This window comes from Parasteatoda tepidariorum, chromosome 1 (genome assembly GCF_982258835.1).
Source record: "Parasteatoda tepidariorum strain Cologne lab strain chromosome 1, Ptep-v5.0, whole genome shotgun sequence".
Lineage (NCBI taxonomy): Eukaryota > Metazoa > Arthropoda > Arachnida > Araneae > Theridiidae > Parasteatoda > Parasteatoda tepidariorum.
In genome coordinates this window covers 71,816,072-71,833,410 of record NC_141755.1, presented here as the reverse complement: position 1 = coordinate 71,833,410, position 17,339 = coordinate 71,816,072, and the positions used below count along the sequence as shown (strand labels likewise).

The following is a 17,339-nucleotide window of genomic DNA, read 5'->3' as shown; positions in this document are numbered from 1 at the left end:
ACATTTCAATTGTTCTTAGCGTGTAAATAAATCTTTATTTCATTTCATAAACTTGGATGTTAGGGCAAAATTCGAAAATATTGCGAAGCGCCATTTACCAGCTGCAATTTTAAACAATTAAAACAAAAATTATTGGCATTGATAGTGAAATGCATTTCTAAATATATGGAAAACAGTGCAAGGATCATTTTTAAAATGAAGAAAAACCTTAAGAATCTTGCATGAAGTAGCTTAGTTTCCAGAAGATTGTGAAATATTATTAATATTTTAAAATTAATTTGAAAAATGCAATAAAATATATATGCAGTGCAGTTTCGTCGCAAAAAGTGGCAATAAATTGCGACTGGTCGACATGTTTTTAGTTGCCTTGTGGCCGGTGGTGACAGTTAATTTTGCTTTTCTTGAGTTTAAGAATGCACGTTTACCATAAGTTAGAGGATATCTTGTTTTAGTATAATCAAGCTTAATGTGTGTATACAAATAATTGAAAGAATATACCTCAAATTTAGGTTTGTATGTCAAGTTCGAAATTTCGAACCGGTCAAACAGTACGTCTATATCTATCGATCCACACCTGTTAAAAAACAAAGAAACTATTAGTTTCAAATTTTTAATAAACTGCTTTATTGTTATCAAATCAAATAATATTTTTAGCGAATATTTTTGTACATCTGAGTAGTCTAAATTACTATTTTTGACAAAATCCCTGACCCTTCTGTTTGTAAATTTTGAAAGTGCGCATGCCTGTCAACTGTGTTATTAATTTTTAAGCATTAATAGTGCGCACTTCTTGGAAAAGTTTATTTTATTTGAATAAATATGCAATCTTTTTTAATGGATTTATATGATCGACACTGAAAGCATGGAATAAAAAGCGACAATCTGAACAATTTGCTTCCAATAGTTCTGCCTGAAGGACGAGTAAAAGGTTAAACCCTCTAACACGTTTAGCGCCATGCGATCTGCAAGCTGCTTTAAAGCATTCGCATCAGGACATAACAATGTAAAGCAACAGTTTGAAATAAATCTAAGTTTTATTTGTAAAAAAAACAAAAATTAAGTAAGTTTTAAATTAATTTTCTGTATTTACTTAAAAACAATGTAAATTTTTCAGTTTTATATCATATTTTACACTGTCTGTCACCCATGGCAGACGCTGTTTCAACAAAAAGTATAGTTCATTCACCAATGACTGACGCGTCCGAAAGGTTAAGTTCAGTGTCCATCACCAATGATTGACGCTTCCCAAAGCCGAAAGTTTTGTGCCAGTCCCCGCTGATTAACGTGATGCTCAACGTATTAATGCTATTTTTAATTTTGGCAAAATTCACCTTTTGTCTCTGAAAGCCTTTATTCAAATCAAAGGAAATTGCAAGGCTACGGAGTCGAATTTTGGTAGTCATAAACCCGAAATTGGGTCGTCTGATCAACGGCGGTTATAAAAAAAAATTACGCTAGAACACATTTCAAATGTGTTCAGCTTATTGCGAGCTGAATATGCATAGCTTACGATGTATGCCTCGAAATATTGCATAACAATCTTGGGGGGTTAGGGAGCGTCTGAAAACAGGGGTCTGAAAACAGTGTTATTTTTTTAATAAGCTCACCGAATTAAATAAGATCACCCTCCTTGAATAAGATCACCCTCCTAAATTTAAAAAAAAAAAAAATTACAATATTGTCTTATTAGTACCCATAAAAATAGATTGATTGCATAAAACACAACTAAAACCATTTTAATGAATATAAAGTATGCTGAGCATTACCACGGAATAATGACCCTTGGTAGTGAACATTCTATCTTTATGATCTAAATGGGCGGGATAGCCTGGTTAGTAGGACATTGAGATCGCGTCTGGGGGAACGTGAGTTCGAATCCCTCCAACTGAAGAATCCCCGTGTATTAAATGTTGACTGGTACACCTTAAATCTGTCGGGGTCACAAAGCCCTCCAAGTTTCCATAACAAATCAATACACCTGGCTGTGCTGAATTGGAGATTGATCGTTCTCTGGTTCAGGTCAAAATTTCGATCAGTAGATGAATGAATGGAGGATGATTGGGTGCCCCCCCCCTTTAAAACGGGCTGTGACGTGTGTGCGGCTGAAGTAGTATTCTTGGCCATCGATGGAGTCACTGAAAAAAAGAGAAACGTGCCCTCTGCCTTAAAAATTCGCTTGATTTTAAGCATGCTTGCTGGCATTGGCAAGTGACGTAAGCAACAACAACATGATCTATATTCGACGATACATTTTAGAGTAAAAGCTCATTGTTTCTGCAAAATTTCTTCTTTCATTGTTTGATTAAAAGTTTCTCTATTTACTCTTTTTAACAAAACATTATGCATAAAAATAATGCATTGATACTTACTCTGGTCTCCAAACTCTGTTCTCAGCACAATCATACTGAAAAAAACAACGACATGAATAAGTTAGAATTCTAGACTAGTTTTAAATAAAGTTCCTTGTGTTAATTTTTTTTATTAATAAGGTTTTTCTAAGCTCATCCTCCAAGGAAAGTAAAAACAGTTGAAGTGCCTTGCACTTGAAGAAAAGCATCAAATTTAAACTGTATCTTGCTGTAAATAAATATCTTAGCCTCAGAACGGTCAAATAAATAAATATTTTAAAAGTAGTTAAACTTTCTTAAAAATCGCCAATTTGGCGATATTTTTTCCACGTAGATAAAAATTGTCAAAAACAATGCCAGATAATGCAGCATTTGAGTAAGTTTCCAAATATTAAAAAATGAGCCCACATACGCTTTTTATTTACTCAAAATTGCGATTCTTCTCCATGCTGACGTTTTGCATCATTTCCAGATAATATAGATGGCGTTGGCTAAAGATCGTCTAAACTTGACCTAACGATCATGAGTAACTATTGCAAACTCCTATCAGTTATGAAAATAGCATATTATTGGTAAAAAAAGCATCATTTCATGCGACCACAGAGCCTATGAAAAACAGCCTGAAATAAGAACTAATTATAATTATTATTTTCTTGATCATAGATAATTTCCTCGAGATTTAGTTTAAAAATAATTTAACTGTATGAAGTTATTACGATTATGATAATTTGAAGCTCTTTTCTTAAACTTGGTTTGTAAAGCTGAAGTTATTGACACGATCGTATAATCATCTAAATTATTGGGATCATGCTCGGTTGCTGTTAATTCCAAGTAAATATGGGCTCGTGCATTAAATGATCATGAATTCTCGTGTATTAAATGGTGATTGTTGCGCGGTAAATCTCTTGGGGTTACAAAGACCTTTAAGTTCCCATAACAAATTAATACCTCTGGGGGTACTGAATTGGAGATTTATCGTTTCCTGAATCAGGTCAAAATTGCGATTTGTGGATGAATGGATGGAGTATGATTGAATCCCCTATTAAATCGGGCTGTGACGCATGTGTGACCGAATTCGTAAAGAGTGACTGAATTCGTATTCTTGGCCATATAAACAAGAAACGCACTATCTGCCTTAAAACTTCGCCTGATTTCCCAAGAAACCTTGCCAGTATTGGTAAGTGACATAAGTAACAACAACACATTTGAGATAATGTTGCTGCCATATGAAAATAGCTTTTCACCAATGCGTTTGTAATACTGTATAATACTTGAACGTCTATTTGTCAGAGAAGATATGTTATATTGATATCCATAAAGAGGCGTCGACGCAGTTCGATTCAATCAGTTTATTTTATAAATAAACAAGTTGAATACGATTTCCGAAATGTCACAGAACAGAATACCACAAAAAGAAGTTAGGAATCATGCCACTGCCAGAAAGATGGCAAAATGTATTGAACCAGAAGGGGTAGGATAAAATTCAATAAAAAAAATTTTTACTACAAAAAAAATCGTCTTTCATTTTAATAATAAATAAACAAACGAACAATAATAAATACACAAAAAACTGGCTTTCAGATAGTATTAGAATTGCAAATTCAATGGCGTAGTCCTTATATGCTATCCACGTTGATTATTACATTTACCTGACAAAACAAATAAAAAATAATTGACCCCTTAACGATCGGTTAATTTTCAAGAAAACGGTCATAAAAGTGCCTATTTCTTTGGCTTTTGTATTTGTATTACGCATTTGATTAGTGCTGGCATCTAGTTCAAAATAAACTAACTATCTACAATTACCTTAGAAATATCCTGGTACTGCCATCTGGCGTGTAAAATGAGAAATAAAATGTTTTCCGGACGAAAGAAATGAATTAGTTTTATTCTTATTGGCACGTTACTACTGAACACTCCAGCTCGTCAATATCACGGGAGCGAGAAATAGAGGGCGAAACCTCACCCCGTCATTTTCACGGGAGCGAGAAGGAAGGAGTTAAATGTTAATATACGTACATAGGCCAGTATGCATGATATTATCTGAAAAATACATTTGAAAAGAGAAAGAAAATATAAAATCATCTATAGATTAATTAAAAAGGATAGGATGTAATTGAAATTTTGATCAGGTTGAAATTCCTGTTGTTCAAATTTCAGGACGCTTGCAAAAACAGTTCAGGAGCTATACGAGGAGCGTAAAAATTCTTCTTTTTAATAATATAGATAACTCTCTTGAAGGCCTTTTCAGAATGTTATAATTTAGTTTGTTTTAATTCTAATAATTTTTCTTAATGTAACTAATGGAATTTTATAATATAAATATAAGTACTTACTTCTTTTAGTCTGATTCGTGTTCCCTAAGGAGAAAATTAAAGAAAAAATTATTTTTCATACAATTTCTTTTTTAATTCTAAGGTTATGGAAATTTTTTATACATCAAAATGCTGCAATTTTAGAATAAATTTTGTGAAATAGTGCGGTTTTTCCAAAATTTACATTTGCATATTCGATCAAAACTCAAGCAGTGAGAAAGGAGACTCACAGATAATACAGTATGAAAAGAACAGCACATTGTTTATTTTTTAAAATAAAGTATTTTTCTACAGTAATTTTAATAAATGCTTAAAATTATTGCAAAGTCGTAGTCAGGAAGCGTAAAAACAATCTATGCACCTATTCAAAGTTAGGAGAGATATTTTCGTTATGATTAAATGCTACTGGTGCTATTTTGGTACATTTTTTTCTAAATTATACTTGATATTTTTAGCTTTGAACGAGTTTGTATGTGATCAATTTTATTTAAACTTGAAATGTATTTTTTTTCTTTGCAAAAATGGAAAATTATTTTCATTTATATCTGGATTTGATTTAATTGTAAGAATTATCAATTGCATAAATTATTAAGAGGCTAATATCTATCCACTTTATTCAATGGCATTGAGAGCAAGGTCTGGGGAAGGTTTTTTCATTCACCAAAGAGAATGAATGAAATTGATTTTTATTGAATTATTATTTTATTTTTCTCCCTTTGAGTAGTTCGTATTGAAATAATACACCTTATTGTTAATTTTAAGAGTGGTTCCTCATAAGAAACTCCCACTTTTTTTGTAGAATTAAAATAAATCATTTGCATAAAGTTATCTGGGCTATAATAATATTTATGTACTGCGAGTGCAAATTAACAAAATCTGCTTTTATACAATTCGGATTTGCTTCTTTTACTGGAGCAAACCACTTTCTCGTATATGTCTTATGCCTGACAATGACGTAGTTAGTATCGACTTTATTCTTTTTCTCCAAGTTGTTTTTCAATAATTATGTAAATTTTTCTGTAGTTTAAAAAAAATTTAAAAAATTAAAAATTTAATTGCTATACAAAGCAATTAGGCTTCACATTTACAAGTAGAAAATAAAGGTAGGGGAGAGTGGGGTCAATTGTAACAGGATACGATTGTAACAGAGCAAAAATTTCGAGTGTCGGGTTCTAGATTTGGTTCCTAGGTGACCCACAAGGTGTATTTAATAAATCTACATGTACACCGCTGCTGGCAACCATTTTTATGTACTTTTGAAAGAGTTACATCACAAAAGATATTTTCACGCTACGTAAATACTTTTTTTGGTATTAGAATATTATATTGAAACAAAGTAATTTTGCTTAAACAAATAAAAATTATTAACCGAATATGTAAGTGGACACCTTAATTAATATTTCAAAAAAAATATTAGTTTTGTTAATTAACTAGCATTGTTTTTAACAAATGAAGCTGAAATGGCGTCTTGGGGACGAATGTAACAATAAGTAAAGGGACGATTGTAACAGCTGAAAATAAATATTCTAATATTTACAAACCATTACTTAACTCTTTAAAAACCACCAATAGTTTCCTATATCATTTATATTATGTTGCATGTGCATTATTTAATTTGTCACCTTTCACAGCATAAATTAAAATTTTTAACCCCTTAAAGTTAAAAGTTTAAACCTTTAGGTCTCTGCTCATTATTATTTTTACTCCTAAAATATCACTACTATTCTGATCAATAAAAAAATATATCACAACTATGATAATATGTATAATTAACTATGTTTTAGTTGAATTTATGAACTGTTACAATTGACCACGTAAGGGGGGACAATTGTAACAAGTGCACGACTGTCAAAAATTCTTAATAACTAATATAATAACATTTAAAATAAGGTTTTTTTTTTCAGTAGAGGATAGTCTACTTTACTCGTCTGTCAATTAATACTAATAATATATTGTATTTTTTGTTAGTTAAAAATAGTTAAGTAAAAACTGTTACAATTGACCCCACTCTCCCCTACATATTCAGCCAAAGCAGTAATGCTTCATATTTGGCGAATTTTTTCTCGGCTTTATACTTTTTTTCCAGCACTGTAAAAACATCAAAATTTTCTAATTATAAAATTCAATGCTTAAACATCTAAATTTACTTACTACAAAATTTATGTATACATTTAAGATTTTTAAACAATGAAAACGAATTAGAAACGAATAAAGTTGTTAGCATACTCACTTCTTTTCTACGAAGAAAAACAGTGTTCTAAAAAAAAAGGCATTTAAAATGATATCAGTGCACATAGTTACCCCTTTAAATCATACATCACTTAGGTTATTTAATACAATAATAATAATAAGAAACACTGAGTAAACCTGGTAAAGTTACTGTTTAACTAATTTATGTTTTTATGAAGAAAATACTAGATGAAATGTTCTTTTAATACAAAAATATGTTTTAATACTGTTTTTAAGTCCCATATTTTTATTAAATGAATCTGATTTTCAAGAGTTTGATTATCATGAAAAATTCTCCGATATAATTATTCAAACTACGTTTGAATAATATGTTCCTATGTGTATGGTTTTTGACGGTGGGCAGATTAATAATACAGATTAATAATAGTAAGATAATTTCGAAAATGAAAAAAAAAATTCTAAACTTCAAAATACGCAATTAATATGTTCCATTTCGTAATAACGCTGAATTAGCACAATTATTTGTTTGTAGGGTTTGTCTTTTATTAAAGACAGAAGTATGATTTGCCAAAGAGTTATATTGAGTTCAAATTTTGGTATTTGTTTGTATTCGTAATTTCTATCGTATATCTGTATTTCAAAGGAATCATCTGCCGATTTTGAGTTTGTTTTATTCCATTTGGAGCTATAAATTATGTTTATCTAGGCAATGAATTTCAACTTACTATTTCTTGATATACCGTTATGGTCTTGTCTTCTCTTATTGTTGAGTAAGAAAGTGAACTGTGAAAAAAAATCACAAATTAAATATATTTTAAAAGATTTTCGCACCTTACGTTCTCATATAAAAATAACTCTTACAACGAGTCTATTTTCAACCCTTTAGTTGCATTTATGTGAGCTACAGAGCAACTCACATATTTTGATAATTCTCCATAACAGTTAATTTTATTTCATTTTACTCCCTGTACAATTTTCTACACACAGCAAAATAAAATGTAACAAAGAGTTGAAAAAAACAGAGGTGACGGCAGCGGGTCTTAAACGATTTTTTTTAATATCGAGCATCATACTTAGTAACATTTTGCGGGATCGCCGCTCTTATTTAGTTCAATAAAAAATAAAGTACGTATACTAAAGCAAACTGAACTTTACTCGATAAATATCACTTAAATCAACGGGAGATTTTTTTAAAATAGATTACAGAGTTGTAAAAAAGAAAAGGAAAAAAATCTAGTGCTGAGTTACTTTTAAAATTAAATTCTGAAAATATGACAGGGATATTAGAAAACGTTGTGTAATATCTAAATACATTCCAAATGAACATTCAGATTTCATAAAGACAACTAATGTTCCATTAACTTATTAATTGTGTTCATTAACACAGCCAATAGTGATGACAAACTCTTCAAGGAATGATAAAGGATTTTTAAAAAAAATAATAAAAAAAGACTAAAAGTGGCGAACCGGGAGATTTCACACTTTCCCAGCAGCTAATTTATAACCCAGCGGCCTTTAAAGATTCGGTCCTTTTTTGGAGATTTTTCCTCTTGACTTTAGTTAGTTGCAATTATTTTTTTATTAATTATTTAATTCTTTTATTAATAAATTTTTTTAATAAATTCTTTAATTAATTTTTTTAATTAATTTGTTTAATTATTGTTTATTTTTTTAAATTATTGTTTAATTTTTTTAATTATTGTTTAATTTTTTAAATTATTTATTATAATTTTTTTATTTCTTTTAAAATGTATTACCTAAAATAAAGAAGTCAAGAGTCAGTTTTTTGTTGTTTAAGTATATGCCGAACAGAAGTGCGGTTTGTTAAAAGTTTCTGGATTGGAAAATCGCTACCCGGCAGCCCAGTAATCATCCATCCATGCTTGGTACATTATAATTAAAAAACCACTTTTTCTTTTCCGTTAAAATCACTTTAGTGCTCCGACTTAAAATTTGAAAGTTTCAGAACCTTAGTTACTTAACTTTAAAATACTTACTCGCAAGGTTGAGTAAAACTCTCAGCCAAACTAAGGCAGTCATGTGTAGATGACCCATCTAAAAGAATCAAGACGGTATTTAGTAGGAATTTAGGAAACATTTTCTTCATTTTTAAAGCAAATGCTAAATGGATCTTTTTTCCCCCAACTAAAAATGCAACTTTTTGTAAAAAAAATCCGTGATTAAATTATATTTAAAAAATAATTTTTGTTTTACAAATGCTATTAAAAAGTCCCTTATTTCAGTACCGAGCACATGCGATCTGCGTACTCGTAAAATCTGTGAAAAGGAAGGTCCTGCGTTCGATCACCGAGTAACCCCATGGGTAGGGGAGAGTGGGGTCAATTGTAACAGGGTACGATTGTTACAGAGCATAAATTTCGAGGGTCGGGTTTTAGATTTGGTTCCTAGGTGGCGCACAAGGTGTAATTAATAAATCTACATGTACACCCCTTCTGGCAACCATTTTTATGTACTTTTGAAAGAGTTACATCACAAAAGATATTTTCACGCTACGTAAGTACTTCTTTTAGTATTAGAATATTATATTGTAACAAAGTAATTTTTGTTTAAACAAATAAAAAATATTAACCGAATGTGTAAGTGGAAACCTTAATTAACATTCCAATAAAAAAATTAGTTTTGTTAATTAACTAGCATTGTTTTTAACAAATGAAGCTGAAATGGCGTCTTGGGGACGATTGTAACAATAAGTAAAGGGACGATTGTAACAGCTGAAAATAAATAATCTAATGTTTACAATTCATTACTTAACTCTTTAAGAACCACCAATAGTTTCCTATATCATTTATATTATGCTGCATGTGCATTATTTTATTTGTCACCTTTCACAGCATAAATTAAAATTTTTAACCCCTTAAAGTTAAAAGTTTAACCCTTTAGGTCTCTGCCCATTATTATTTTTACTCCTAAAATATCACTACCATTTTGATCAATAAAAAAATATATCACAACTATGATAATATGTATAATTAATGTTTTAGTTGAATTTATGAACTGTTACAATTGACCCCGTGAGTGGGGACAATTGTAACAAGTGCAAGACTGTCGAAAATTGTTAATAACTAATATAATAACTTTTAAAATAAGGTATTTTTTTTCTAGTAGAGGATAGTCTACTTTACTCGTCTGTCAATTAATACTAATAACATATTGGATTTTTTGTTAGTTAAAAATAGTTAAGTAAAAAAATGTTACAATTGATCCCACTATCCCCTACAGAGATCTGCTGGAAATTTCCTTCTCCTTCATATCTATGTCTAAATTGTGGAAATGGAATCACGAATGGGTGGTGTAGTCATCTATCCCAGGGGTTCTGAACTGAGGCGTGATTACACTCTTGCGGTGCTCTTTTTTCAAACAAATGGCGAGCCACTACTGACATAATTCGCAAAAGGCCGAATGCTTGGCTTGACTAAATGTAATTAGAAAATACAACAACTTCTTTCTGTTTAATTGGGTTTCTCATTGTGTTAAAAGAATTCAATACTTTAAAACTTTAAATTTTTTGCATCAATAATTAACACCTATAAGCGTTATAACATATATATGTAGCTTTATAAACATATATTTAAAAAAAATGTTAGTTTGAATCTTTAATAAAATTTGAAATTTAAAAATTATTTTACTATTTTCGATAATTAAATTCTTTTAAAATTTTGATAAAATTTCAAGTTTAACGAATTTGAAAGATTTAATCAATGTATATGCAAAAACATTATTCAGACTGGCACAGTAATAGTATACAACAAATTCTTTTTTTCTTTCTTTGCAGTAATTAATAGTTTTGTCACTAATTGTCATGAAACCGCATTTGAACCATTATAGTAACAGATATGAGCAATTCTACAGATAAACGCCAATTAAGCGGGAAGAAAATAAAAAATTTGGGGAGGGGGGCACACTATTTCTACATGAATTTTCTTCTTTTTTACACCCTAAAAAGGCAAGAAAAAATCGTGAACATGGAAATTTTTCTTTGTGACATACTTTAAATGTGACATGCTCTTTCTGACATACTCAGATAAATCTGAGTCATTTATTCAGATAAAACGATTTTTACATAAATATAATATTATTATAATGTCTCTCTAACATGTATTTATGGAGATTTCGTACTATATGATTATGTTTTAGTATAAAAAACAAAAATAAAAAAATTTAATCAAAGTTCCTAAATTGAAAAAATCGGGAAAAATTTAAAATTGGTATTTTGTCATCTAAAGTATGTCACAAAGAAAAAATTTCATGTTTAATATTTTTTCTTGCTTTTTTAGGGTGTTAAAAGAAGAAAATTCATGTAGAAATAGCGTGCCCCCCCCCCTCTCAAAAAAAAAAATTCAATTTTTGTTTGGCTGCCTAATTTACGTTTATTTGTAGAATTGCTCATATCGTCGCTTTGAAACTAAACCGTAGTAGCTCAAAAAAATCGAAAAGTGAGATAATTGGGTCATTTTGTGTAAAAAAAATTACCCTTTTAGAGAAACAAAGTGTTATCTTCCTAGTTCCATAAAATTAATTTAGAGAGCAGATAAATCGTTATCGCATTGGCGCGATTAGCATCAGCGCGGAAAGTTAGAAATTGCTCTACTGAAAAACTTGCTTTTTTGAGTTACCACGGTTTAGTTTCAAGGCGACGATATGAGCAATTCTACAAATAAACGCCAATTTTTATACTAAAATATAATCTTATAGTATGAAATCTCTACAAATACATTTCAGAGAGTATAATAATTATGTAAAAATCGTTTTATCTGAATAAATGGCTCAGATTTATCTGAATATGTCAGAAAGAGTATGTCACATTTAAAGTATGTCACAAAGAAAAAATTTCATGTTCACGATTTTTTCGTCCCTTTTTAGGGTGTAAAAAAGAAAAAAATTCGCGTGGAAATAGTGTGCCCCACAAAATTTTTTTTTATTTTTTTCAGGCCGCCTAATTGGTGTTTATTTGTAGAATTGCTCATATACTAATTTAAAAAATTGTTATTAGTAAAAAAAATAAATAAATAAATAAACTAAAACGAGCTCCTTCAAATAAGTTTTTGACTAAACCATCGCCAAACGGGACCTCCGTAATTCCTCATCACAATTACCTAAAACACACTAACATGAGAGTTAAAAAAAAAAAAATTAATTTTTATTTTATTTCCAATGAGCTGCACAATCAGTCTTCCCGATGAGTAGACCTAGTGCATTCTCCAGAAGTGGTATCCATTCTTTCAGGACCACCTCAATGGGTGAGATACCGTTGGTCATGTTAATTTGGACGTCTAGTTTCTGCCACACTAGATGGCAGCACCGAGACTCAATTTGGATGCTAAAGTGTGAGTTAAAACAAGAAAAACTTAATTTTTCACAACAATAATCCATTAGGCCAGGCTTATAAATTATTCATATTTATCTTAGTATGAAAATTAAAATATGAAAATATGATCTAAAGAAATTTAAAATACTCATACGTTTTTTTACTACATTCAACATTCTTTTACTGCATTACAACACTATACATGGAATATGCATTAAAAATCTCTTACCTGTGCAGTTATTACAAGTCGTACATATGTTATAAGAATTCTCGGGGTAGTCCAAATCGATTGGAATGCAACCTCGTTCTTCAATTGTTTTATTCATTCTACATTCCTGAAGGATACCCTATTTAGAATTCACAAAGAGAAGAAAAAACATTTTTTAACGCATTGCAACATAAATTATTCGAAAGGCAGCAGTTTTGCGCATAGTTTGTCTTAAGTAAGTACTCCCCTAGCCATTCGTTTAGATCAGTGGCGGTGACTATGGTAACGAGGTATAACTATTTCAAGTAGAGGTGTGGACAGTTTTTGGCTCTGGTCGGCGAGAGAAAGGGAATATTTTTTTTCGGTCTATTGTGTTAGCCCTAGAGTGAAGAGAAGCTACCCTCCCTGAAATGCGCTATTCGTGTTTCCATAGCAGCAGATGGTTTGAGACTTTGATGATTCATGATTTCAATGACTTAGTTTTCTTTTATTTTTTATTTTATTTTTATTCCATTTTATAACCGGCCATAAACATCCGATTTATTTCTGATTTACATTTATAAAAGTTCAATTCCATAACCTAGTAATTTTGATACCAGCCTAGAAGACAAGGGAACTTCCTTGCTCAAGTACAGAAACAAATTAGCCCTCATGGAGGAATAAAATGACTATGAATAAAATGAAATGACTCAGTAATAAATGAGGAATAAAAAGACGACGTACAGAATTCTTATATGTTTTCTCAACTCCAACACGTATGACAAAATACACTCTATCACAAAAAAATCGACGCACCAAGAAGAAGTTGTCCGATTGAAACGAAAATTGGTGGATAGGAAGACAATGTACAGAATAGTAAATGATGAAAAGTTCAGAACAATTGAATAATTTATTACAGAGTTACAGTAACAGGTTCAATAAGGTGTTGACCCGCCTCTAGCCTGGATACAAGCTTCTACACGGCATGGCATAGACCGATAAAGCTCCCGGATGGTATCTTGTGGTATTTCCTGCCAAATTCGATCCAATTGTCGAACGAGGTCATCAACATTCCGTGCCAGATGCAATCGCCTTCCCATCATATCCCAGACATGCTCGATGGGAGAGAGATCTGGTGATCTGGCAGGCCAAGGAGAAGTTTGACAAGCTTGCAGACAGTTCATAGCAGCACGTGCCGTATGTGGTCTGGCATTGCCCTGCTGAAAAACCAGCCCAGGGCGCTTCAAAAGGAACGGTAGCAAAACAGGTCTTAGGATGTCGTCGACGTACCGCCGTGCAGTAAGTGTACTTCCAATGACGACCAAAAAGGCCCGGTTGCAAAGGAAATGGCACCCCAAACCATAAGGCCTTGTTGAGGGCCGGTGAGGCGTGCAATAGTGAAGGCAGGATCCCCCCTCTGCCCTGTGCGTCTCCAAACACGTCTTCGATGATCGTCAGGACACAGTTGGAAGCGGGATTCGTCGCTAAAGACTATACGTCCCCAGTCGGCATCATTCCAGCCTGAACTGTTCAAAACATTCATGCATACGAAATTTCAAAGCAATCGGATGATTGCTTCTTGGTGCGTCGATTTTTTTGTTATAGAGTAGTTTCCATTAGGAGATATATTTTAAAAAAAATAAAAACAATGGTTTTGTAACAAATTTTCGGTACCATCAATAGCAATTAATGAAAGGAATTAAAATACATATACACTTAAAAACGAATAACGTTGGGGTACAAGTTATGAAAAGCTACCACACAATAAATGTGTGGATAAAAGTAGATACAATTTTTAAACAACAAGGGAACTACCGTCTACCACTGAAGATATTTTACGTCAGCACTGTGGTTTTTGCAAACCAGATGCAGAATTTGTATCTACCTGCCATCACTGGACTTCGAACCCAGATCACTTGCTTGGAAAGCCAACACTCTATCCCCTGAGCCATCACGGTTCTTATAGAGATATTATTAAGTTCATTAAAATTCAAAGAAATAAATAAACAAGTTATCTAATAAAATATATTGACTGAAAGAAAAATATTTTACTTGTATACTAGGGAATGGCAGTTCTCAAATAGATCAAGATAACTAAAAATTTTAATCGTTAAAAGGCAAAAAAATTGGCAACAAAAGATCGATTCGAATGAAATTTTTTGTACAAGTCAGGGTCAAACAATGGCTTTTGAGGCACTGAGGATGATGATATTTTAACTTTTGTTAGAACTAAATAAATTGGCATGTAGTAGTAAAAGTTCGTTTTAATATAAAGGAGTAATATGCAATGGCAATGAGGTAAACATTTCGTAACGTGAATAGTATTCTTACCATTTGATCTATAGGAGCTTTACCATCACGTTCTCTCCACAAACGCATGTAATCCGTACAGTTTGTCTGATATGGAGCTGGGAGCAGATGCTTTTCCCTCTGGAATAAAAATTGTATAAACAATTTATCTATGCACCCTTGACTAAGTAATTTGTTTTAAAATTTTTTCCCTGCATTCATTGTTTACATTGCTAACTAATTTCGTCTTTTATTTATTTCAAAAATGTGATCTGTTAGGAATTTCGGATCACGTTTTACTATGATATGATTTATATTTGCGGTTAATTTAATACAGATCCAAGTGAAACCATATTTCAATACTAACTAATATTTTTTAACATAATTACACGATAGCACGGTTCCAACCGAATTGAAATATGGTTCGATTCAGTACCTTGCTATGGTTTCGGAATATTTGGACAATAGTATGGTTCAAGGAACCTTTATTATGGTTCAACTTTGAACCGGTTTTGTCCAAGTGTGTATAAATCTTGTGATCATCCCTTTGTACATTTCATATATCCTTATGTATAGGTTTATGTTGATTAGCTATTTGTGATTAGCTTTATATCTTTTTTAAATATAAATTTTGTTTTAGCATTAATGTTTCATTTATTCAATGTTATTTTCTTTCACAATTCTATGTGTCAATTTTAAATATCTTTTTTTTTACTAATTCGAGCTAATACTTCAGATCGGAGAATATGGAACCAATGAGAAATCATTTCAGTCCTTCTTACAAATTCATTGCAAAAATGTAAGCACTTTCTTGTTTAAAAAAGGTTCCGTTTCATCCTGGATCTTTGTAATAACAAACTAGCTCAGTGAAATAGACACTCCAGCACTGCTTCAGTACAAATACCTGGAATGTCCAGTGCGTTCGCCCAGATAAGCATTTCTCTAATAACAAAGCCAATAATCAAAAATGCGAAAATACCCTCGCTATTAGAATATCTCAGAATCTATCTGTTAACCAAAAATGGCTGAAACATAAGATGATGATCGATTTGTGGGTCTCCCCTAGCCATAAAACACTTATACACTCCTACAGCCTTAAAGTAGTTAATAGCCGTCTATGTAGGGTTAGTAATCTAAAATAGGTAATAGATGGGGTCCATCTGATCCATTCTCAAGTATCAGATTTGCAATAATTTGTGGATCGTTGCCGAGTGGTCAGGGGCTGTCTCTTTTGTGCTCTATGTTATGTTTTCTGTGTTCTATGTTCTGTGTTCTATGTTCTGCGTTGTATGTTCTATGTTCTGTGTACTATTCTTCTGATGAAATTGCCCTTTTATCTGTACCATTGGAAATGAATCGGGTCCTTCGAGAAAGAAAAATCTCTACTCAATGCTTGGTTGCCACTTCTTTGTCAAAAACTAACACTATAGCTACATGTTTCCTTGTGTGAATATTAAAGTAAGGAATGAATTGGACTTACCATTGAAACCCGGATGTCGTAAGCTCGACCTCCGATGTAATTGTAGCCGTCAAGAAATGGACTTGGTAAAAAGTACGGAGAATGGACTCCCATTTGGATGGAAGGGGAATCAGGTAAGTTGTGTTTGGGTTCGTATTTGGGTGGCTCTTTTTCCTTTGGAATTGGCTCAGGACGTTGAGTAGTGTTGAGTTGAAAATGAAGATGCATCACTGAAAAATTATTATTTTGAATTTACTTGAGTATATATATATATATATGTATATATATATATATATATATATATATATATATATATATATATATATATATATATATATATATATATATATATATATATATATATATATATATATATATATATATATATATATATATATATATATATATATATATATATATATATATATATATATGAAAGGGTAGCAGTCATGGTGAGTGTTGTTAGGCCACGCAGATAGCAGTTGGAAGGCAAAAAATATTTTATTAGCTTCACATAGTATATTTAAGACATTTTCTAGCAAAGGCGGAGCTCAAATTCGCACTCCAAAACTGTGTGCTTAAGTTTTTATCCTAGGGAAAGTAGCAAAGGAATTTCCCTCTATTTTGTTATATTTGAGGGGAAACGAGAAGTCCCAGGGATTACTATTGGTTTAAGAACTAGCTCGAGTGATTCCCACGTAGCTTAAAAGGGAAGAATGTTTTTATTTAAATTTATGCATACTTTGGCTAAAAATAGATTTGGAAACAGGATGTGGCTTTTAAAAGTGAGCAGTTCGACTTGAATAATTAATTAGTAATAAAGTAGGAGTTGTTTTATAGCAAAGAAACTAACATAAAAAGAATAATAGAAGCTTTTTATGTTACACACACACACACACACACACACACACACATATATATATATATATATATATATATATATATATATATATATATATATATATATATATATATATATATATATATATATATATATATATATATATATATATATATATATATATATATATATATATATATATATATATATATATATATATATATATATATATATATATATATATATATATATATATATATATATATCACTTCATTAGAAAGCAAACTCTCTATCTCATGCGATACCACAGCTTCTTGATTTTGACATTTATTAATTTAAGTTGGTAACATGTTTAAATAGTAAAATGAGCCCATTTTTTCGTAG

At 31.1% G+C, this 17,339-nt stretch overlaps 1 protein-coding gene across 1 annotated transcript in view; it reads right to left on the bottom strand.

Moving 5' to 3' along the window:
* Positions 1 to 17,339, bottom strand: part of LOC107445370 (uncharacterized) — a 34,629-nt gene that overhangs the window by 1,757 nt on the left and 15,533 nt on the right. Inside the window, exons 5-13 of the mRNA XM_043039903.3 lie at positions 16,136 to 16,344; positions 14,698 to 14,796; positions 12,409 to 12,526; positions 8,851 to 8,908; positions 7,579 to 7,636; positions 6,894 to 6,920; positions 4,685 to 4,708; positions 2,370 to 2,404; positions 499 to 574 (exon numbers count right to left, since the gene is read on the bottom strand). Of these exons, the coding sequence (XP_042895837.3) occupies positions 499 to 574; positions 2,370 to 2,404; positions 4,685 to 4,708; positions 6,894 to 6,920; positions 7,579 to 7,636; positions 8,851 to 8,908; positions 12,409 to 12,526; positions 14,698 to 14,796; positions 16,136 to 16,344 (704 nt within the window). The remainder of the gene's footprint in view (positions 1 to 498; positions 575 to 2,369; positions 2,405 to 4,684; positions 4,709 to 6,893; positions 6,921 to 7,578; positions 7,637 to 8,850; positions 8,909 to 12,408; positions 12,527 to 14,697; positions 14,797 to 16,135; positions 16,345 to 17,339) is intronic.